This window comes from Natrix helvetica (assembly GCF_964273705.1).
Source record: "Natrix helvetica genome assembly, chromosome: Z".
NCBI classification, from domain to species: domain Eukaryota; kingdom Metazoa; phylum Chordata; class Lepidosauria; order Squamata; family Natricidae; genus Natrix; species Natrix helvetica.
The window spans coordinates 135,532,488-135,554,543 of record NC_138554.1 but is presented as its reverse complement, the minus strand read 5'-3'; the positions used below and the strand labels follow the sequence as shown (position 1 = coordinate 135,554,543).

Genomic DNA, 22,056 nt, shown 5'->3' with positions numbered 1-22,056 from the left:
ACCAACACTTTTAAAAGGAAACACCACACACAGCTTAAAATTTTAGTAAAGTTTTTTTTTATTATTATTACTTCTATACAATTGCGAAGTACATATTTGTTCTTTTAGCATTGGCAGGCCATCTGCAAATCTTTCAGAAATGGTTCCTTCTGGATGTAGAAGAAAAAAATTGAAATCTTGGCTGATTTTAAAAATAAAACAGGAGAACAGAGTTAAAATTACTTTTGGTGGCGATACGGAGGGTATAAAATTTGAATTACAGATTTTTAAGGATTATAATCCCAGACAAGTTACAGTTAGCTTTAATCAATGGATTAACCTACTTCACTCAACTGCAATGTTGCACAGATGTGGCAAACTACACTTCTGTACATAAAAGATGAAATTTACACAAAGTAAGAGACTCAAGGTATTAAAGACCTGTGCAGGCATCCTTTTGAATCAGATCTTCATTTAACAACTTGAGTTAACTGGAGCGCACGTGGCCAACCCAAACATGTCTAACTCCAGCACCACAGTCACACTGACAAGCTTGCAATGTCTGTAAATAAACATTATGTGGTTTCATACCACACAATACAAACGGGAGAGGGGGGGGGGATACCTGAAAACAGCTGTGATTTCCCCTGCAAGAATCAGTAGAAAAATTATTCTCTTCTGAAAAACACTCAGAAAAAGACAGCTGAATAGCTCAAAAGATATCCTAGTATTAGTCAATAAAACAACATCCTATATCATTTTACTTGCTCCTCTCTACTTACATGGGAAGTGTACAAGCACCTCAGACTGCAAAAACAAAGCCAGAACAAAGTTTTATTCCTTATGCACCTACAGTTGGAATAAATCTTCAGTAATGGGTGTAGTCTAAATCCAACTCATCAGGAAGCAAAAAAACATATATGTTAATTTCAGAAGGAAATGGAAATAAAGGATCCAGATTTATCGGACTGTTTTAAAAAGGCATTTGTGCTTCTGTTTCAAATCAACTGTCATGCTAATGCTCCTATTTCAATTAAAACAAATTCAATTTTTCTTGTTTAGCCACTGAGATGTTTCCTCCCACTTTCTGTAATAAATTAGATTCTTACAAATCAAATATGAAAGAACTGTCACATGGTGTTTTTTTTTTAAAGAGACAGTGCAAAATAAAAAGCCAAGATGGGCAGAGCTTGTGATACAGCTTACAACATCAACAAAAATACATACAAAACAATTCAAGGAAAACCTTTTTTTTTTTTTTGTTATCACACAGGTCAGGTTTTCTGCCAAATATCGAATGTGATCCTATGGAACTGAACCAGGATGCCGCCTTCTAGCACAATGGAAACTCTGTATTTTGAACTCTAAAGTTAAAGGTGCTGAATGAATTCATTGCAATGCTCACACATTGAACTGACCCTGTAATAACACAGCCTACAGATTCTTGAGTCAGTTATCAAAATGTTTTCCTAGAAAAATCACAGATGAAAGATAATCATCAGCAAGGACATTATTAGCCTCTCCAGTCTAGACTACAGAAACTGTTCAAGAAGAGTAATCTGTTGCACGGTTAAGTAGACTTATCTGGCACAGTGGTCAAAATTCACTACGTGGAATGTATTAGCAAAATACAGTACATGCAGGGTGTTTTTTTTTTTCCTAAAAAAAAAAATCTGAAAATGAGTTAGCAGCAGGACTGAAAAAATTTTCATAGCAAGCTTGAGTGAGTAAAGGATGATCATCTTGGAAATAAAGGGAGAATGGGCGCAGGTACCTGCATTGGGTCACCTGGTCACTGTAGGCACCTTAACATGAACCTGTCAAGGGCTTCTTCTATCACTCTTGCTTGACACCTTGCTACAGACAACTTTTGAGTTTCGTCATACCAATTTCCTCTTATGTTACAGATTTATTAGTCACTTCAATTCAAGTAGATTCTGTCTGTGCCGAGTCATTAAAAGTGTCAGATCTTAGCATTTAGGTGGGCTTCTAGAGTACTAAGCTGGATTCAGCATGGGAAGCTCAAATTAGTTAATAACCAGTTGGATTCCACCAGGTAGTTCACGTTGACTTCTGCCGGTAGTGAAGGGTCAAATCACCCCCACTTTTCCATATGAAATGCTTGACAGTTCGAAGGTCCATATTTGGATCCAAAATCTGTCATAGAAAATAATAATTTAGATTGAAATATATCCCAGGTGAAGAAGTACACTCTTGCAAATTCTCTTCCAAGGGCTGATTGCAAGCTCCAGAACCACGCTCAAAATAAGTACAGATAGTCCTTGATTTGTGATCACAATTGAGCCCAAAATTTCTGTTGCTAAGTAAAACATTTGTTCCATTTTACAACTTTTCTTGCCACAGTTGCTACGCGAATCACCGGTTAATGACACGGCGGCTAAGTGAATTTGGTTTCTCCGTTGACTTTGCTTGCCAGAAGGTTACACAAAGTGATCACATGACCCCAGGAGTCAGTTGCCAAGTGTCTGAATTTTGATCATATGACCGTGTGGATGCTGCAATGGTCATAAGTGTGAAAACTGGCCATAAGCCACTTTTTTTCAGTAGCACTGTAACTTTGAATGGTCACTAAATGAACTGTTGTAAATCGAGGACTATCTGTAACTCAGCTTATCTTGTGGACTAGAAGCATACATCTGAAACCTTATCCAGATCAGTTATACCAGATGGCTGGATTTGTTCCCTTCGCGATGAAACCCCTTTGAGAAGAAAGCAGTGCCATTTCAAGGCTTGCCTGTTGCCCAAGGAAATTTTGCCCTATAGAGAGGACTTTCTCCTTATCCACAGATTCTATAAAAAAAATAAAGTTTCCAGAAGGTACCAGACATTCAAAGTCATTTTCACCAGCAGTGAGATTCACTTACCTACCCTACCAGTTCGCAAATGTGAGTATGCGTTATGTCAGCGCACCATCTGCGCATGCACAGTGCTTGCGCATTACGTCAGGACGGTTGGGCGGAGTCTCTCTCGCAGCCGCTGCTACCGGTTCGCCCAAACCAGAGAGAACCAGCTGAATACCACCTCTGATATTCTCCCACTAATAGTTGAGACACCAAAGATTGAGCAACAGGACTGAGGAGGAGCCTTGTCATTAAACAAGAGTTTCTCAACCGTGGCCAGTTAAAGATATGTGTGGATGTCAGCTCCAATTCATCTTAAAACGGCTAAAAACTAGATGAACTGATTTAATGGAGTATTTTTTCATTCTCTGGGGTGAACCCTTTGGAGGCAGCTGTTGAATCAGCACTCAAACCTTCTGAATATAATCATACTTTTGTCATGTACGTAATTGACAAAACCCCAGATGTGCAAGATAATTTTTTAACATTTACACCAGTGTTTCCCGATTCTGGGAATTGAGACCCATACATCTTCAACTGTTCACGTCTGGGAAGCAGTGGTTTAGACTTTCCCTACTTGCATCCTTTTTCATGGTTGCTTAATCAAAATGCAATTAAAACGCTATACAAGCCATCGAGAATATACAATGTAACTATATACATCCAACAGGAAGTGCCTCACAGGAGCAGGTAGAGGTAAATCCTAGAGAGGCAGGAAATGCATCACAGAACAATACAGATGAATGCTGGAATAAAGGAATAAAGCTGCATACAAGGCAGACCTGTAACATCCCACCCAGAGGTGGGTTGCTACCGGTTCGCACCAGTTCGGGCGAATCAGTAGTGGAAATTGGGACTGGGTAACCAAACCGATAGGGACGGCAAGCTGGCCATGCCCCCGAACCGGTTCCCCGGTTGCTGCTGCTGTTGCCAGCTTGTTTTTTAGTCATTTTTCATGTTCTGCGCATGTGCAAAACAATTTAGTCAACTGTGCACTGTTCACAGTGCGCAATTGGTGCATTGTATGTGCGAAGCGAACTGGCAACAAAGCCGGCACCAACCCAACCCTGATCCCCACCCCTTCTCTTTCTGTGAGGAGCTCCAAACTGCCTACCTGGTCTTGACACAAGAGTTCGATCTTCTCCTCTGCTAAGACAGCGATGTCTTCCTCTTTCTCTTGTTCCCCGGTCTTGTCATTATTGGAAGAGCTTGTCGTCTGCGACTCGTTGTCGAGGTTTATTATTTTTTCGTAAACGTGCTCCATCACCTTCCTAACTTGCAACATGTCACTGGCTGAGAGCCGATCCCTGGGGGACAAAGCGGAAATTGGTGTTGAGCTGACAAGCTGGTTTTACGTACTCTAGGAAACATTTTTATGGATACTCCTCTGAATACTTACTTCTTTAATGTTTTCGCTCCGGAAGAGGAATGAGGTTGGAGGTAGAAAGGAATTTTATTAAATTTTGGCATGTTTTTCTGTAAAATCAAAACAAAAGCAGGAATCAGTCCATGTTCTTTCAATCTTATAAGAAGTGGACTTGTGAAGTTCTTATATAGGTAGTCCTCAACTTACAATAGTTCATCTAGTGGCCAATTAAAGTTAAATGGCCCTAAAAAGCGTGACATAGGATGACTGTCTTTCAGTTACCCCCTTTGCAGTATCCCCATGATCATGTGATCAAAACTAAGATGTTTGGCTACCGGCTCATATTTATGATGGTTGCAGGGTCCTGAGGTCACGTGATCTCCTTTGACGTCCTTCTGACAAGCAAAGTCAGCAAGGAAGCCAGATTCACTTGACAATCAGGTTATCAGTTGCAGCGATTCACTTAACAAAACTGTGACAAGAAAGGTCTTAAAATGGGCCAAAACGCACTTAACAAATGTCTCACTTAACAATGGAAAAAGGTTTGGGCTCAATTGTGGTTGTAAGTCGAGCACTACCTGTATAATGGGATTTAGAACAAATCTGCTACACACAATCCTTGACTTGCGACTGGACGCTTAAGTGACCGTTCAAAGTGATGATGGGCCTACTTTTGGACTACTTACAGCCTGGATTCAAAGTTCCAATGCTTGTGACCCCAACCCCATGGTCACGCAATCGAGCTTTGTACCACAAAAAAGTTTACAGCCCTGTGCAGCATCCCACAGGCATATGACTGCATTTTATGAGGATTTTGCTGAAACCTGGCATTTCTGGCCCACAGCAAACCTTTGGTTCACTTAACCACAGTTTTGCTTAAAGACCGCTGCAAAATCAGACTGATCACATGACTAAGCTGTTTTATGACTGTCACGGCTTATAACTAACGAGCAGGTAAGTTAAGGACTATTTACATCTGATACAGATTTATCTGTGTTTCGCTAGCAACTAAATTTCAGTTTAGGCACAAGAATTAGGCTGTTTTTTCTTTTCAGGTCATAATATCTCCCTCAAATTCCAGCAACATCAAAATATTCTCCCAGAATTTTCAAGCATTTCTTTTGAGTGGGCATGAAAAAAAGTTAAAATAATATTTAATGATTATTAATTTACAATAATTATAATTTCTAACTTGGATGTGATTATCTCAGTATCCATTTATAACAGGGTGAAGCAGTTTTAATACTCCTCAGTAATTTTATCCCCAGGGTGAATGGCTAATGGCAAAAATTTGTTGGCTGAAATGCAAAATTGACCACTTAAGATTAAAGAAAAGAACACAAGTACTTTTGTTTCCAAGCAGACTGCTTTTGAACTTCGTGCTTGAGGTGGAAAAGAATGAAACTCTTCGGGTTTTACCGATTAGACTGATAGATCTTTATAGAAATGGCTTATTCATATTATGATGAAAAAGCAAAAAGTTGTGGTTTGATGTTAATGCCTTATTTTACTGTAACAGAGTCAGTCTGAGATGATTTTTTTCTTTTATTTTCTTATCTTTCCTCACTTCTCTTTCCTCTTTTCCTCTCCACTGCTTTTCTATTTACTTTGTATTTTAAAATAATTTATAACTCAATAAAAACGTTAATAATTATGCTAACAGCGAGGATTTGTAAAAAAAAAAAAAAGTATAGCCGCAAAGAGATCAGAATATTTTTTCCAGCTTCATTATAGTGGCTCCTGACACACATGGTAATTAAAGTCCTCAGCAAGTAACATTTTCAGAAAGAAAATTAAGTTATTCCAACCCTCCTGGTTTCTTGGCACACTTACGTCCACGGTGATGTCAATTACCCATTGTGGTACAGTTTCATTAAGGAGCATGGATTCAGTTTCACCACCAGAATCTCGGCATAGCAACCTGTATAGAAAGAGTTTGGAAAAGCGGTATGAGTTGCCACACTGAAGGATCAAAAGGAAAAACATTAAAAATGTAAATATGTAGGAAAACAGGTCACTAGGTCGTTTTACCTTTCGTCCTAGCCAACCTACACAATCACTGTGCGAGGAAAAGTAGGATATAACTCCAACATGTGTGTGTGTGTGTGTGTGTGTTGTGAACAGAGGAGACAGGGAGAGTGGGGGGAGGAGAGGGAGAGAGACGGAGAGAGAGAGGGAAGGGAAGAGGGAGAGAGAGGAAGAGAGGGATGTCAAATATTATTTCTAGGGCTTGCTTAGGGTCACATGACACTTTTTGGTAAAGCTCACTTTGTCACATGACTGCAGGTAGTTCTTGACTTGCGATCACAATTGAGCCCAGAATTTATGTTGCCAAATGAGACATCTATTAATTGAGCTTTGCCCTATTTAGTGACCTTTCCTGCCACAGTTGTTAAGTGAATCTCTGCAGTGGTTAAATTAGCAACCCAGTTGTTAAGTGAATCTGGCTTCCCCATTGACTCTGCTTGTCAGAAGGTTGCAAAAAACAGGGTCACGTGATTGCCAGGAGGCAGCAACCGTCATGATCCAATTACCAATTGGAGTATTGATCACCTGTCCATGGGGATGCTGTGAACAACAGTCGTAAGTCACTTTTTTCAGTGTGATTATACCTTTGAATGGTCGCTAAATGAATTTTGCTTAAGTCAAGGACTACCTGTATGTTATCTAAGACAGGCCCTCTTCAATAGCTTTAACTCTAGTGGTTTGATGAAAAAGTTCATCCCAAGATGGATGAACTCCAGCTTCCCTTGACAGAGTTTCAGTACCTAAACAAAGTGCGTCCTCCAGCCTCCCCAAAAATAACTGGCGTGTGTGGTGGCACTTGGAAGTACCCGTTTCCTTTTTGCAGCCTGTTCTCCTGTTCACCATTCACTGTTACCAGATGGGTAAATAACAAAGAAGACACGTTGTTATTAAGACCACACAATAACTGAATTCAAAACAAAAGCATGACCTATTATAGCAATGAAATCTAGTTTATATGTAGAATCAAAATATTAAATCTAGAGACGATTAGGGGACTGAAGGCTCAAATGTATGAAGAACGGATGCAGGTCTATTTTAATGAAAAGTAGTGGTGATGGCAGGGTCAATCGTCCCATTGCATCAGACACCTAGGACATTTTGTTTTACCAAGAGCGTAACTTTACTGAAGATCCATGTGGGTACAGAAGTGGAAAAGCCAGTTCTAACAATTTCGCACGAAAACAGCATGGGAAAATTTACCCTTTCTCCCCCTGGACCTCCCATTGTCCATTGTCCACCAATCACTTGCACTCTCTTTGTTTTGGGAACTGTCTATCTCACATTCCTCAGCTGGTGACCGTAAGCCAGGAGTGTCAAACTGGCAGCCTACGGGACGGATGCGTCAAGTACAGGCCACACCCACCCCAGCTCTATGAATGGAAAAAACATGAAAACGTCACGTTACAGCAATGTGATGCCACGCGTTTGACACGTGTGCCTTAAGGTGTTGGGTCTGTCTCAGGCTTCTTATTTTATGGAAATAAATGTAGCAAGTGTCATTCCAAACACCAATGTCTTTTTGCTTTCTGGGAAGGAGCTCCTCCCTTCGAGGACTCGAGACTACTTTCCATTTCATTTAAATTGGTAAATACTATAGCAATGCACCATTCCGATTTTTAGTAGGATAGGAGATATCCTATCCTACTAAAAATTAGTAGGATAATTATAGATAAACATAACCTATGCTTATTTATATCCAACTTCTCCATTCAGTCATATCTGACTCTTGGTCCATAGAATCACCAAGAGTCGGACATGACCAAATGGAGAACATCATCATCATTCCCTATACAAACAAAAGCTCTTTGGGGATCCTCCATAAATAAAAACGAGAATGGGTCCAGAGAGAAACAAGTTGAAGAACATTACTTTAGATCAGGGGTCCCCGAACCTGTAACCGCTCTTCAGCCCATTATGAACTTGTCCACACAAGTGAGCAAAGCTTTACCTGCACATGTACGGGATCTGGATAGCATGCAAAACCATGCCCCTCCCTCAGTCCGTCAGGGTCCCCAATCAGGGACTGGTTTGAACTGGTCCCTAGTGCCCAAAAGTTTGGGGGTTGCTGCCTTAAGATGATGCTGTCCCATATTTGTTCACATTTTTAAAAAAACCAATTCAAGATAGACATTTTACCTTCTATCTCAGGAATATGTATGTATGTATGTATGTATGTATGTATGTATGTATGTATGTATGTATGTATGTATGTATGTATGTATATGTTTTTAGGTATGTCCCATGTTTCCCCAAAAATAAGACAGGGTCTTATTTTCTTTTGACCCCTAAAATAAGCACTTGGTCTTATTTTCGGGGAGGTCTTATTATTTTTGAGGTGCAGGAGGCAGTGAGCATGGTCAACTCATGGCTGCTGGTGTGTTGCAATATTTTTGTGGAGGGATTATTTTCAGGGGAGCGCTTATTTTAGCGCATGTGCTCAAAAGCCCGATTGGGCTTATTATCCGGGGAGGGTTTATATTCGAGAAAACAGGGTATGTACGTATGGAATTTATATACTGCCCATCTTGCCATCACTGATCCTCATGGGTTATTCTGTAAAATGCTTTCTGTAAACACAGGAGGGAGTTATCGAATGCCAGCTTGAAATAAAGACCAGGAATGGGTCAGTCCCTCAGGGGGAAAGAAAGATATGCTCACCGTGATTCATCTCATTTTCTTCTTCATCCATGGGATTGATGTGGGTCCTAGGCCAGTATTCTAACAGAGCCTGCAGCAGAAGCCCCCCGAGGTTCACTGTGTGTTGCGATGCAAAGGAAATAAAAAAGCATGACTAATTGTAACCAATTCAGGATGCTACTGCTATTAGTCACAGGTGTTTGAACAACAGTGTGCAGCGTTTGTTGAAGGGCGCAATCCACCCCAGCTATATCAACCTCTGGGATTTTTCAAAAGCAGACTAGCTGTCCCACAGAATACGGGTAGTCCTCGACTTACGACCACAATTGAGTGCAACATTTCTCTTGCCGAGACATTAGCTAAGTGAGCTTTGCCCTGTTTTACGACCCTCCTTGCCAATGTTCTTAAGTCAGGGGTGTCCAAACTTGGCAACTTTAAGACTTGTGGACTTCAACTCCCAGAATTCGCTGGCTGGGGAATTCTGGGAGTTGAAGTCCACAAGTCTTAAAGTTGCCAAGTTTGGACACCCCTGTCTTAAGTGAATCGCTGCAGTTGTTCAGTTAGTCACAGGGTTTGTTAAGTGAGTCTGGCTTCCCCATAGACTTCGCTTGTCAGAAGGTGGGGATCACGTGACCCCAGGGCACTGTGACCGTCAAGAAATATGAACCAGTTGACAAGCGCCTGGATTCTGATCACGCGATCATGGGGATGCTGCAATGGTTGTAATTGTGAAAAATGGTCTTGTCACTTTTTTCAGTGCCGTTGTAACTTTGGACGGTCACTAAGTGAACTGTTGTAAATTGAGAACTACAACATTCAGTTCCTTGACATCTCCAAGCCTTCGCTGGCATCTGAAGTAGTTTTATCACCTAAGCCTTAATTCTATCCTTATTATAAAGGTAAAAAGTTTAGAAGAGGCTTTCAACAATGGCTGAAAGTATAAGTCTACAAAACTGAACTGCTTAAAAGTTTGGGATATTGTTTCCCGGTTATTTAAAAAAATGTCCATCAGGTTTGTTCCATTCCAGTGACAGAGTCCTGAAAACTGAATGAGTTGTATACCAATTGACTAATTCCAGTCTAATCAGCCAACACAAACGAGAAGTTAAAATTCAAATAAATGATATTAAGACAACACACTCACGTTTTGGATCAGATCCATCTGGACTGCTAAACCCAGCATCTTTGGCTGAGACCCAAGCTGCAAAGCAGTCACTTTCATCTAAGGTGATAGTTAACATCTGAAGAAAGAAAGGAAGGAAGGAAGGAAGGAAGGAAGGAAGGAAGGAAGGAAGGAAGGAAGGAAGGAAGGAAGGAAGAAAGATGGAAGGAAAGATGGAAGGAAAGGAAGGAAGAAAGATGGAAGGAAAGGAAGGAAGAAAGATGGAAGGAAAGGAAGAAAAAAGAAGAAAGAAAGAAAGAAAGAAAGAAAGAAAGAAAGAAAGAAAGAAAGAAAGAAAGAAAGAAAGAAAGAAAGAAAGATTAGGTGGGACTGTTTTATCGGCGTTCAAACACAGAAAACCCTGATAAAGACATCTGATTTGACAGCAATTATAAGCAAATAACAATGTAATTTATTCATTACATTATAGATCTGTTTTAACCTGAATAGGATACAGAATAAAATTGTGTTCATTGCTAGATTTCCTTTTTAGTGTTCACTAAAGTTGAAAGAAATGTGCACAAATTAATATACCAAAGAGGGAAAAGTATTTCTTGAATTAAAATTACTATACTGGCTACAATATCGAAGTGTATGTAAGTGGCTTTTCCTACTCTGATAACACATGAGATGGTAAAAAAAAAAAAAACAGGGTTTTTTTAGATCTGGAAATAAGGCCAATGAAGGGTTTTAAAACATCGGTTTTACTTCATGCTCCATTATATGTTTTGAGTTTAAAAAATTGCCAATGCAGATATCAGGGGGTCTGAAACAAAGAGATGCGATACCCGTGATGGGGAACCTGTAGCACACAAGAGTCCTTTCTTTGGCACGTGAGCTGTCGCCCCAGCTCAGCTCCATCGCACATGTGTGCACGTCTCCTGCCGGTCGGCTGGCTTTCAGGTCTCTGCCGCACATGTGCCGGTGGCAGGGCTCATGCAGGAGATGCATATGCATGCATGGGGGGCAGCCATGTCCACATGCATGGGGTGGGGCACATGCGGAGAGTCTCGCGTGCTTGCACAGGGGAGGTGGGTGCGCGGGGGCACGTGCAGGGCGGGGATTGCACATTGCATTATGGGTGTTTGTGTGCATGCGCACGCACTTTCGGCACTTGGCAACAAAAAGGTTACCCATCAATGACCTATACTCATTCTTATTCAGGCCACTGAATGGGTTACCAAACCCATTGTTTTAAATCTCTTGGCATACTGTCTGAACAAAAAGGGGGAGGGGGAGCCAGGAGCCCCCCCGAGCTCTATAGAAACTGAATAGCATAATTGAACAGCAAGTCAGCATATATCATCTCATCTGAAATGGTTACTATTGTTAGAAATGTGCCTTACCCCAGTTTTTAAGTCCACTGAAAACCAGTTTGGTACATACACCATTTTGAATCTTTTCTTAATTTCTTCTTCAAAATCCGTTTTTCCAAGATCTTCTACTTTACATGCCTAAATATGAGAAAGCCAAATAAACCTTGCAGGCTATCATGTACGTGTTACCTAGCGTAGTATAAATATATAGTACAATACATATACTATAGTAATTTATATACTAATATAAAAATTAATTTGCTCCCAACGGAGCAGTTGACTCAGTTGGCTAATTTTCTATTTAATCCACCAAAATGTTTCACAAAACTGAAAGGAGCTCTTAGGACAGCTCACTGTAAATCAGAGGGTGTTCAACTTTAGCAACTTTAAGATGGGTGGACTTCACCCATCTTAAAGCATAAACTTCCAAAATTCTCCAGCCAGTATGATGTAAATAAAGAAAATGCCTTACAACCAGGGATCTTTCTCAAAAAAATTGTTATAGTCAACGGCTGGATAAGTTGTTATAAGTAGTTATAAAGTATTGGCCACAAAAGCAACTGCATAGCTACGTTTTTTAGAATAAGCATATAATACCTTTTAGTGACAGATATTTTCCTGGGGTCCAAGATCACTGCAGATGGGGACTGCAGCCAAGAAATTACAAGAGGCTTGCTCCTGGGGAGAAAAGCTATGGCAAATCTAGACAGGATACTAAAAAGCAGAGACATCACCCTGCCAACAAAAGTGTGTCTAGTCAAGGCTATGGTTGTCCCAGTTGCAATGGATGGCTGTGGAAGTTGGAGCATAAGAAAGGCTGAGCGCCAAAGAATGGAGGCCTTTGAACTCTGGTGCTGGACTGTAAGGCGATCCAACCGGTCAGTCCTAGAGGAGATCAACCCTGACTGCTCTTTAGAAGTCCAGATCCTGAAGGTGAAACTCAAATACTTTGGCCACTTAACAAGGAAGGAAGGAATCCCTGGAGAAGAGCCCAATGCTAAAAAAGACTGAGGGCAAAAGAAGAAGGGGACGGCAGAGAATAAGGTGGCTGGATGGCGTCACTGAAGCAGTCGGCATGAGCTTAAATGGACTCCAGAGGATGGTAGAGGACAGGAAGACCTGGAGGAACGCTGTCCATGGGGTCGCAATGGGCTGGACATGACTTCGCAACTAACAACTAATACCTTTTAGGCATAATGTTTAGATCTGGAAATGGCTCTTAAGAAACAGTCAGAAATGACAAGCGGCAATTTTGGTAATTTAAAATATATGAGTGCTGTAGGAATTCAAGCCTCCATTAGACAGATACTGCCAAATGGTCTATGTTCTAAAGAAGAGGGGTGGTGAACTATGGGCCCCTTTATGACCTGTGGATTTCAACTCCCAGAATTCCTGAGTCAGCATGCTCAGGAGTTGAATTCCACAAGTCTTAAAGTGGCCATAGTTCCCCACCCCTCTTCTAAAGGATTAAAAGGGCAAGGGACAAGGAAAGGAGGAGGTTTTTAAATGCCCAAATCACATACATTTAAACTACTAGTTCCACTGACCTTCAATACATCCCAATAAGCCACATTGTTGTTTGTGTCTTTGGTTAGTATATGTCGCTTGTCGTTGAGAATGTGGCACTGAATGATACTCGCACCCCCTAGGAAAGAGGCCGCAAAAGTGAATCATGTAATCCATGCCAATTTTACATTCAGAAAACATACATAAAATATGGCATTTTCCAGTAAGAAAAACTCAAGAGCGTAAATTACATTTTTTTCATCTTACACGCCTTGTAATGTTCTGATACCACAGAAAGAAGGAATAGTGGGGTTGCTTCAAAAGTTTTGATTTCCATCATTTGGTATGTTACATGAGCTATAGTGGCACAGTGGTTAGAGCGCAGTACTGCAGGCTACTTCTGCTGACTACCTGCAATTTGGCAGTTCGAGTCTCATCAGTTCAAGGTTGACTCAACCTTCCATCCTTCCAAGGTGGGTCAAATGAGGACCCAGATTGCTGGGGGCAAAAGGCTGACTGTGTAAATCACTTAGAGAGGGCCGTAAAGCACTGTGAAGCGGTATATAAGTGGTATTGATATTGCTACATAGAGTCAAGATCTTTGACTCTATGTAACATGACTTTTCCATTTAAAAAGGAAAACAGTGTGTTTATTTACCGTATTTTTCTATAAGACGCACCGGCGTATAAGACGTACCAAGGTTTTGAAGAGGCAAATAAAAAAAAAGTTTTGACACTCTGCAAACCTCCCAAAAACAGCCCGTTTTCATCCGTTTTTTTCTCTCCAAAAAAAGGGCATGAATAGCCTTTAGACCTGTAGAGTGCTCCCCAGGGCTGGGGGGGCTCATTTCTGCCCTCTCCAATCCCAGGAGCTCTCTGAAAACCTCCTACAAGCTATGCATGGCTATTTTGGTGAGGGGGGGGTGTTTCAGGAGGCAAAAATGCTGTATAGTGTATAAGACACACCCAGATTTTCAGCTTCTTTTTTGAGGGGAAAAAGGTGCGTCTTATACTCCAAAAATACGGTATTTAGAAAATTTATCCACCCAACCCACTCACATTGACTTTGGGCAACTTACAGCAATAAAGCCATAATACAACACCCAATGAATCCCCAGCCCCTGGTGACAACAACCAGGACAATGGGCTTTTTAACTTTTGTGATGTGTGTTTTTAATGTTGTATGCCGCCCTGAGTCCTTTGGAGAAGGGCGGCATATAAATCCAAATAAACCTTAAACCTAAAACCTTAAACCTCCAGGACCTCCACCCTGCTAGCGAAACTGCATCTTTAGGGCCTTTTGAAAAAGTGTCAGAGTGGAGGCCAATCTTATCTCTGATAATGTTCCAAGGGAAGGAGCCACCATGGTGAAGGCCCTTCTTCGTGGTCTCACTGTATGGATGGAGAGGGGGGTGTATGACATCCCTTCCTCCCTTCTCTGTTGGCTCAGGTAAATATAATGAGGGAAAGATGGTCGTTCAATAGTATTTACAGTGTAAAACAGATCTGGCTAAAAGCTCTTGCAAATCATTATCTCAAAGAGCTCTGGAATGGAGTATTTTTATTTTCCCAGCTTTCTATTTTTTATTTATTTTTAATCCTAATATCAACACTTCGAGACAGGCCAGGTTAAGAAACAGATTCCACAGAGACTCCTTTTTATTCTTGTTGAATATAATAAAAGTTCTTCAACGCCTCTGATCTTCTCTCTCTCTCCTCTATACCAGAGCTTTTCAAACTCTTAATTTCAACTCTCAAGAATTCCTCAGAGAGCCATTTAAAGTTGCCAAGTTTGGAGACCTTTGCTTTATAACAAAGAGAGTTAAGATGAGACAATATTGGGGTAATTTCTTAGTCCTTCTTCCCCTTTGGGCTAAGCTGTTTACTTAACAACTGTTGAACTCCAGGACATTACAGTGGCCAAAATGATACACAAACTATTTTTTAAAATTTTATATACTATTAGCTGATAACCCAGCATTGCCTGGGTATTTATAGATGTTGAAGCGTTTGTCTGATAGGGAGCCACTGAGGGGCCTTTCTTCCCCTTATTCCATTCCCATCATTCCTGCCCTCTCCCTGCTGGAACACGCAGACACACACCCCAGGGTCAGTGGTGGGTTCCAGCCGGTACACCCCGGTACGGGTGTACCGCTCCCTGCTGGGAGCAGCAGGCACCGTTTCGGTACAGTACTTCGGAGGGCCCCCCTGCGTTCCTTACCTGGATTTGACCCACCCAGGCCATTTGCACACACAGCGTACGGCGCCTGCGCAGTGCTCTGAGCAGCTGGAGCGTTATGGGCGGTGGGTGCGCATGTGTGCGCAGCGCGCATGCACGCGGTGGACGCCCGTCCCCGTCGCAGCATACCAGTTGCACCGGGATCCGGAACCCACCACTGCCCAAGGGTGTCTTATTCCTCCCAGTATTTGTTTCCAGAGGGCAAGTCATCTGTGTACCAAGTGTGGTTGAAATTGCTTGAGATGCCCCAGAGTTTGCTGGAACATACATACAGCCTCACCTTTGATAACTTGATCCGGTTGTGTACACAGGGGTGTGATTGGGTTAGAACAGTCATTGTCATAATCACCTGAAGCTCTAAAGTTGTGAATTCCTTTCAAATTCTGAAAAAGAAAATGAAGGGAGAGGATGAGCCAAGGCAGTATCCTTTAAGTAAATGATCCAGTAGGAGCATATATTTATATATTTATATATTTTTTTCCATTCCTATAAGGAATTGGCAGATATCCTCAATTTACAACACTTCATTTAGTGACAGTCTGAAGTACACCGGCACTGAAAAAGTGACTTATGATTGTTTCTCACAATTACAACCATTGCAGTCGTCTCCATGGTCATGTGGGGTCCGATGCTTAGCAACTGACTCATACTTATGACAGGATCACGTGATCCTCTTTTGTGACTTTTAGACAAGGAAAGTCAATGGAGAAGCCAAATTCACAATCACTTCTTACAACTTTACAACTGCTATTCACTGAACTGTGGCAATAAAGATCATAAAATGGGGCAAAACGACCGTTGACTTACCTGAACGGTCCTTCTATGTGCGCTGCAAGGGGAATCCAAGCATGGGTTAACTTTGTCCATTAGCCTAGAGACTGAGTTATGCAAATTGTTGACCACGCCTACTCTGACTGGATGGGTCAGTTTTGTACGAAGGTCAGCCGTAAGAAGATGTTTATCAATTGTCAGTCAGGACTATAGTCAGAAAAGGTATCAATAAGTCACGTCCAGAATAGTGTCAGTCAATGAGTCAGAGTCCAGAAGAGCGCCCGGACCAGCTGAAGCTGCGGGTGGGTTTGGATTCCCCTCGCAACGCACATAGAAGGACCGTTCAGGTAAGTCAACAGTCGTACTCCTGTGCACTGCTTGGGGAATCCAAGCATGGGACATGCCAGAGCAATGAAGACTAAGGGCGGGAGCTAGGCTGATCAGGGCCCGCTGAGGGAGTGAGCACTTGCTGTAACACTCGCCGCCCAAAGGATGCCTCAGCCGAGGCATACGTGTTGAATGTCTAATGAATGGTGATGGCGACGACCAGGTAGCCGCCCTGCAAATGTCCTCCACTGAGGCTTGGGTAGCCCAGGCTGCTGTTGTGGCTGCACTCCTGGTGGAGTGGGGAGTGATGCGCCTGGGGACTGGTCGGGACTGGGTGTCATAAGCGAGCGTAATGCATGCCTTTAGCCAACATCCAATGGTGTGAGATGACACCTTCTGTCCCATGGAAGAGGGTTGGAACGAAACAAAGAGTGCTTCTGACTTCCTGAAGGCAGCCGTGTGTTTCATGTAGCGTCGGAGAGTTCTACAGACATCCAGGTGATGCCACTGACGCTCCTGCGGATGAAAGGGGTGCGGGCAGAAGTCCGGGAGGATGAGCTCCTGCACCCTGTGAAACCAGGTATTGACCTTTGGCAAAAAGACCGGATCCAGACGAAGAACAACTCTGTTGGGATGAAATATGCACAGATCAGCTCGTATTGACAGAGCTGCCAGCTCGGACACTCTCCTGGCTGAAGTAACAGCTACCAAAAAGGCAGTCTTAAGAGTCAGTAACCGGAGGCTTATGGTGTGGATGGGCTCAAATGGTGCAGATGTGAGAGTTTTGAGCACCAGGGGAAGGTCCCAAGTAGGGTAGCGGTGAACAGTTTGAGGCCTGATGTTAGCTGCACCCTTCAGGAAGGACTTGATTCGCGCGTGTTGAGTCAGTGGACGGGCATGACCGCCACTAATCACCGTGGACAGGGCCGCGACCTGACGACGAAGGGTGTTGGATGCCAAGCCGTTGTCAAGTCCCATTTGCAGGAAGTCGAGCACCTGTGGTACAGACGCCTTGACCGGGTCTACAGTGTTATGGTGGCACCACCTGTAGAAGGCCTGCTAGGTGGCCTTGTAGATACGAGTCGTGGATGGACGACGTGCCGCTTGGATTGTGTATATTACCTTACCAGAGAAGTATAGTCTGGTTAGAATAGCCCGCTCACGTGCCACACAGCTAATTGCAGTAGCTGGGGGTTTGGGTGGATGAGAGCCCCTTGGTTGAGCGGCCAATCGACAGGTGTACGAGATCGGCGTACCAGGGGCGTCGAGGCCACATTGGAGCCACGAGAAGGACTTCTGCCTGTTCCGCTATTATCTTTTGAATGACTAACGGAAGGATTGGTAGAGGCGGGAAGGCGTAAAGGAGACCGTCCGGCCAGTGGCTGCGGAGAGCATCCGTGCCTTCCGCCCCTGGGGTCTGAAAGCTGGTGTAAAATCGTGGTGTCTGCGCATTGTGGGGTTGCGCAAAGAGGTCCACCTTGACCTAGTTACCTGCGGGATCGCATCCTGCCCCATACATCCCTGCGACCAATCCGCTCGCACAGAGAGGGACTTCTCCAGGTGCCGTCCACTAAACAGTGTCGGGGGGCGACGCCTAGGAGCAGAGCCTTCTCTGTGATGGGCCCAGCCCTGTGGAATGACCTCCCCCTTGACATCAGGATTACCTCCGATCTCCGCTCCTTCCGTGTAAAGCTCAAGACCCACCTTTTCCAATTAGCTGGCCTGGCTCAACCATAGTTTTATCCCATTGCTCCTGACAGTCTTTTTTAAATTTGTAATTTTAACTGAGGGTATTTTAATTGTTAATTTTAATTCTGTTATTATTATTGTATTCATTTAACGATTGTTACCTCCTCCATGTACATGTACGTGTATGTGTTTGTATGTATGTGTATATGTATTGTCTGTATATGTATATTTGTATGGGTTTTTATTGTACGCCGCCCCGAGTCCTTTTGGAGAGGGAGCGGCTAACAAATTAAATTTATTCTATTTATTCTATTCTATTCTTGCCGAATCGGCGAGAGAGTTCTTGGAAGAGGGCAGGATGAAGATACCACTCTGTTTGATCCACAGTGGCTCTGCTCAGCCAATCCGCTTGTGTTGGAAGCCCCCGAGATGTGCTCTGCCCGGATTGACAACAGTCTGGCTTCCGCCCAGTGGTGTAGTCTCTCCGCCTCCAACATGAGAGATTTTGATTGGGTGCCTCCCTGGCGATTGATATGGGCCTTGGAGGCTACCTTGTCGGTTACGACTAGTATGTGGCAGTTCGATACTATGTCCCTGAACTCGAGGAGGGCTAACCGTATGGCCCGTAGCTCCAGCCAATTGATGCTGTTCTTTAGCTCTTGGTTCGACCAACGGCCCTGAGCGACCCGGTCCAGGGCATGGGCTCCCCACCCAAAGAGGCTGGCATCCGTTGTGATTTGGATGCGGTCCAGTTCCTTGAATGGATTCCCCCTGAGAAGTTTGGACGAAGTCCACCACCGGAGAGATCTGAGTGGCTTGGGTGGTAAACGAACTTTGACCTGGGAGTGGCTGGTGTGGGCCCTCTGGAAGGGAAGCAGAAACCACTGGAGCGGGCGAGCATGGAACCGGGCCCAGGAAACCACGTCGATACAGGATATCATCTTCCCGAGTAGCTGGGAGAGGGTAGCCAGCGGTACAAGTCTCTGTGATAGTATGCGACTCACCAGGGTTTATATGCTGCGTCGTCTTTCTTGAGATAGCGACACTTCGCACGTCCCTGAGTTGATGATAGTTCCCAGATGAAGCAATGAGGTGGTCGGCTGCAGGTGACTCTTGGTTAGGTTCCGGATAAACCTGTGGCTTTGCAATGTGTCCATTGTGACTCGCAGATCCTGGACCGCCTGGGCGCCTGGGCGTGAGTTAACAGTTGACCTGAATGGGAACTGAGCAAAGCGAGGCCGCCACGACCGCTAGGAGTTTGGTGAATGTTCGAGGGGCCGATGATAGGCCGAAGGGCAAGGCCTGATACTGGAAGTGGCAGCCGGCGAATTGAAAGCATAGGAACCTCCGATGTGCCTGGTGGATTGGTACATGGAGGTACGCCACCCTGATATCGACTGAAGTCATCAAGTCGCCCTGGCGGATAGATACTAAGATGCTCTTGAGGGATTGCATCTTGAACTTTTGGTACTTTATGAATAGATTGAGCCGTTTCAGATCTAGGATGGCCCTCCATCCTCCCGAGATTTTGGGCACTAGGAACAAGATGGAATAAAAACCTAGCCCCTCCTGTCCCTTTGGGACCATTTCTATGGCTTCGATGGATAAGAGATGTTGTATCTCTGCACCCATGAGGCGCCTTTTCTCCTGGCACCTGGGGACAGGGCACCTGATAAACCGTCTCGGGGGGGATGGAGAGGAACTCTAGAGTGAGGCCCTGCCTCACGATTTGAAGGGCCCAGGCGTCGGATGTGGTCTCCGCCCATTGATGAGCGAAAACCAGTAGCCGTCCGCCGATGGCCCCCTCCTCGTCACCAGTTGCCGGTGCCACGAAATGGCCGCCTTGCCTGGGATTGCGACTGGTTTTGCTGGCGACCCCTATCCCTGGCCCCAAAGCGGTCCTGGCTTCGGTCCGGGTGAATTGAGTGAAATTCCTGTTATACTGAGGGACATAAGGGGTGGTGTTGAAGCCCGAGTCCTCTGCGCGAAATGGCTGGCGTCTATTATAAGGCTGCTGCCTCCTGTCAGTGCGCCTGCTGGTGGATGGGAGCACCTTACGCTTATCCCTTGTCTCAATGAGGATTGGGTCAAGAGCTGGTCCAAACAAGGCCCCACCTTTGAATGGCGTGGAAGCAAGACGCCATTTGGAGCGTACGTCCGCTTGCCAATGGCGTAGCCACAGCAGGCGGCGAGAAGCAATGCTGGAGACTACAGCTCAGGATGCAAATTTAGCTGCATTAAGTGTAGCATCCGCTGAAACTTCCAGGGCCGCCATCAGCTTGTTAACGTCCTGATGGAGGCATATGTCATCAGGGGCAAGCCTACCTTGCAATTGTCTGAGCCAGACCAAAGATGTCCTATTAAAAAAGGACGCCGCAGTAGCAGCGCGTAAGGCCCAGGCCGCAGCCTGGTGAGTTTTTCGAAAGACTAACTTGGCCTTGCGGTCTTCCGCTTTCAACCCCTCAGAAATCTCCGATGGGATCAAGGCTGGAGAAGCTAGAGCTGCGATAGGTGTGTCTACAGTGGGGAATTGGAGGATATTTTCCAATTCTGGGGTGGAATTATATAACTTCTTGTCCCCATTGCTGGGTGGGGCAACCGCAGTCGGTTGCGCCCACTGTTTTTGAACAATATCACTGAATAGTTTGGGGAAGGGAATGACATCCTGCTCTGAAATCTGTTCTGCAAACAGGCGTTCAGTTGCATCCAGTACCACTGCTGTACTGGCTTCAGTGGCAGCCCCACCCATGTTCGTGGTGGCCTTTGCCTTGAATAAAAGTGACTTAAAAAGTGTTGGACGGAACAAGCCAGAAGAGGTAGGCTGATCCTGTGCCAAGCCTTCATCATCTGAAAATTCAATGTCTAGTACTTCCTTTTCCTCCACCAAGGCCGATTCCTCACTATATTCTGAGGATAAAGGTGATGGGGGGTCAACCTGAGGGTTGGATAAATCCCTAGGCACGGTTGGAGGTCTGGAAGTACTGGTTCTGCGATGCAGTTCTGCATCCACGCACTTGGAAATTGCTGCTGAAATCATACGATATAAATCTGGGGGAAGGCCCAGTTCCTGGCCCTCCACAGGCCTGAGGCCTGCGGCAGTGGGGGTAAAGGTGGCAGAAGGCTCCGCGCTTGGGAGCTCACGGGCCGAAGCCATGCTCATTTCCGAAAGACCAGGAGGGGATTGGGCCCCTAATTCCCCCTCCTCGGATATTGGCACTTGGGGCAAAGGAAGGTCCGGAGACAAACCCTGGTTCCCAGGAGGATGCAGGGGGGAGCTTGGGGAAGGCCGCTGGGGGGCTAGCACAGGAGGCGAGCTGCTGGCCACTCTAGGGGCCTTGGCCGCTGAATTAGTTTTATCCTTGTGCCTATAGGCCCTGTCTGGGGCCGCAGACGAGGCCCGAGGCTTATGGGTAGAGGCCCTGGTCGTGGCTCTACTAATTCTTGAGGAATTATCTGCCTCAATTCGGGATTGGGCAGCGTTGGTGGGCTCTACAATACCTCCAGGGGTAGCTGTCTCTGCCATGATAAAGGTCGGATGAAGTGAAATGGCTCAATCTCCTCACAAAGGCTCTTTAGCAATCGAGTATTGAGTAACTCTGAAGAGCAGCTGCAAACGATCGACTCCCAGCCGAGCGAACAAGGCAAGAGAGGGAATAAAGGAGAGAGCCGTTGACGTAGCGTCGCTAATTGGGCGGGAAAGCGAAGCTCCGCCCCTCCTCCTCGCAAAGCACGCGAAGGAAGCGACCAAAATGGCGCCCGCGATTTAGGCGGGACTTTTGAATTCGCGGCTTGAGTTTCTGCAGCCTCCATCTGTTCGGGCCGTTAACAGACGCTGCGGCGAACTCGCGGCAAGTACCAGCGATTCCGCGACTTCCAGTGATGATAGGCTCGGGAGATAGACCTCGCCTCGCAGAGCGGGTCGCTCCCTTGGTGACGCGGAGTGGAGCGGCAAACCGACCCCTGAGCGCGTGAGAGCAGCTGAGAGAGCGGCGGACCAGCTCCCGATTGCAGCCGCAAGACAGAGAGGCAGCGCGGTTTCAGCGCTGCTATTTCGTGGCCGGCAGGCTTCGGAAAGCAAGCGACCTGGCGGGCGCCTGACTGACAGCGAAACTGCCGTCTGCGCGCCTCGTCCCAAAGGGATACTTAACTATACGAGTCCAAAAGAATGAAGAATC

General features: G+C 44.8%; 1 protein-coding gene across 1 annotated transcript in view; it reads right to left on the bottom strand.

The window, feature by feature from the left end:
* Nucleotides 1–1,117: 1,117 nt before the first annotated feature.
* The window catches only part of WDR48 (WD repeat domain 48), a 37,136-nt gene continuing 16,197 nt past the window's right edge, over nucleotides 1,118–22,056 (bottom strand). Inside the window, exons 10-19 of the mRNA XM_081970181.1 lie at nucleotides 15,375–15,477; nucleotides 12,897–12,994; nucleotides 11,380–11,487; nucleotides 10,016–10,112; nucleotides 8,893–8,988; nucleotides 6,975–7,080; nucleotides 6,040–6,127; nucleotides 4,240–4,316; nucleotides 3,955–4,147; nucleotides 1,118–2,136 (exon numbers count right to left, since the gene is read on the bottom strand). Of these exons, the coding sequence (XP_081826307.1) occupies nucleotides 2,041–2,136; nucleotides 3,955–4,147; nucleotides 4,240–4,316; nucleotides 6,040–6,127; nucleotides 6,975–7,080; nucleotides 8,893–8,988; nucleotides 10,016–10,112; nucleotides 11,380–11,487; nucleotides 12,897–12,994; nucleotides 15,375–15,477 (1,062 nt within the window). The 3' untranslated portion in view covers nucleotides 1,118–2,040. The remainder of the gene's footprint in view (nucleotides 2,137–3,954; nucleotides 4,148–4,239; nucleotides 4,317–6,039; nucleotides 6,128–6,974; nucleotides 7,081–8,892; nucleotides 8,989–10,015; nucleotides 10,113–11,379; nucleotides 11,488–12,896; nucleotides 12,995–15,374; nucleotides 15,478–22,056) is intronic.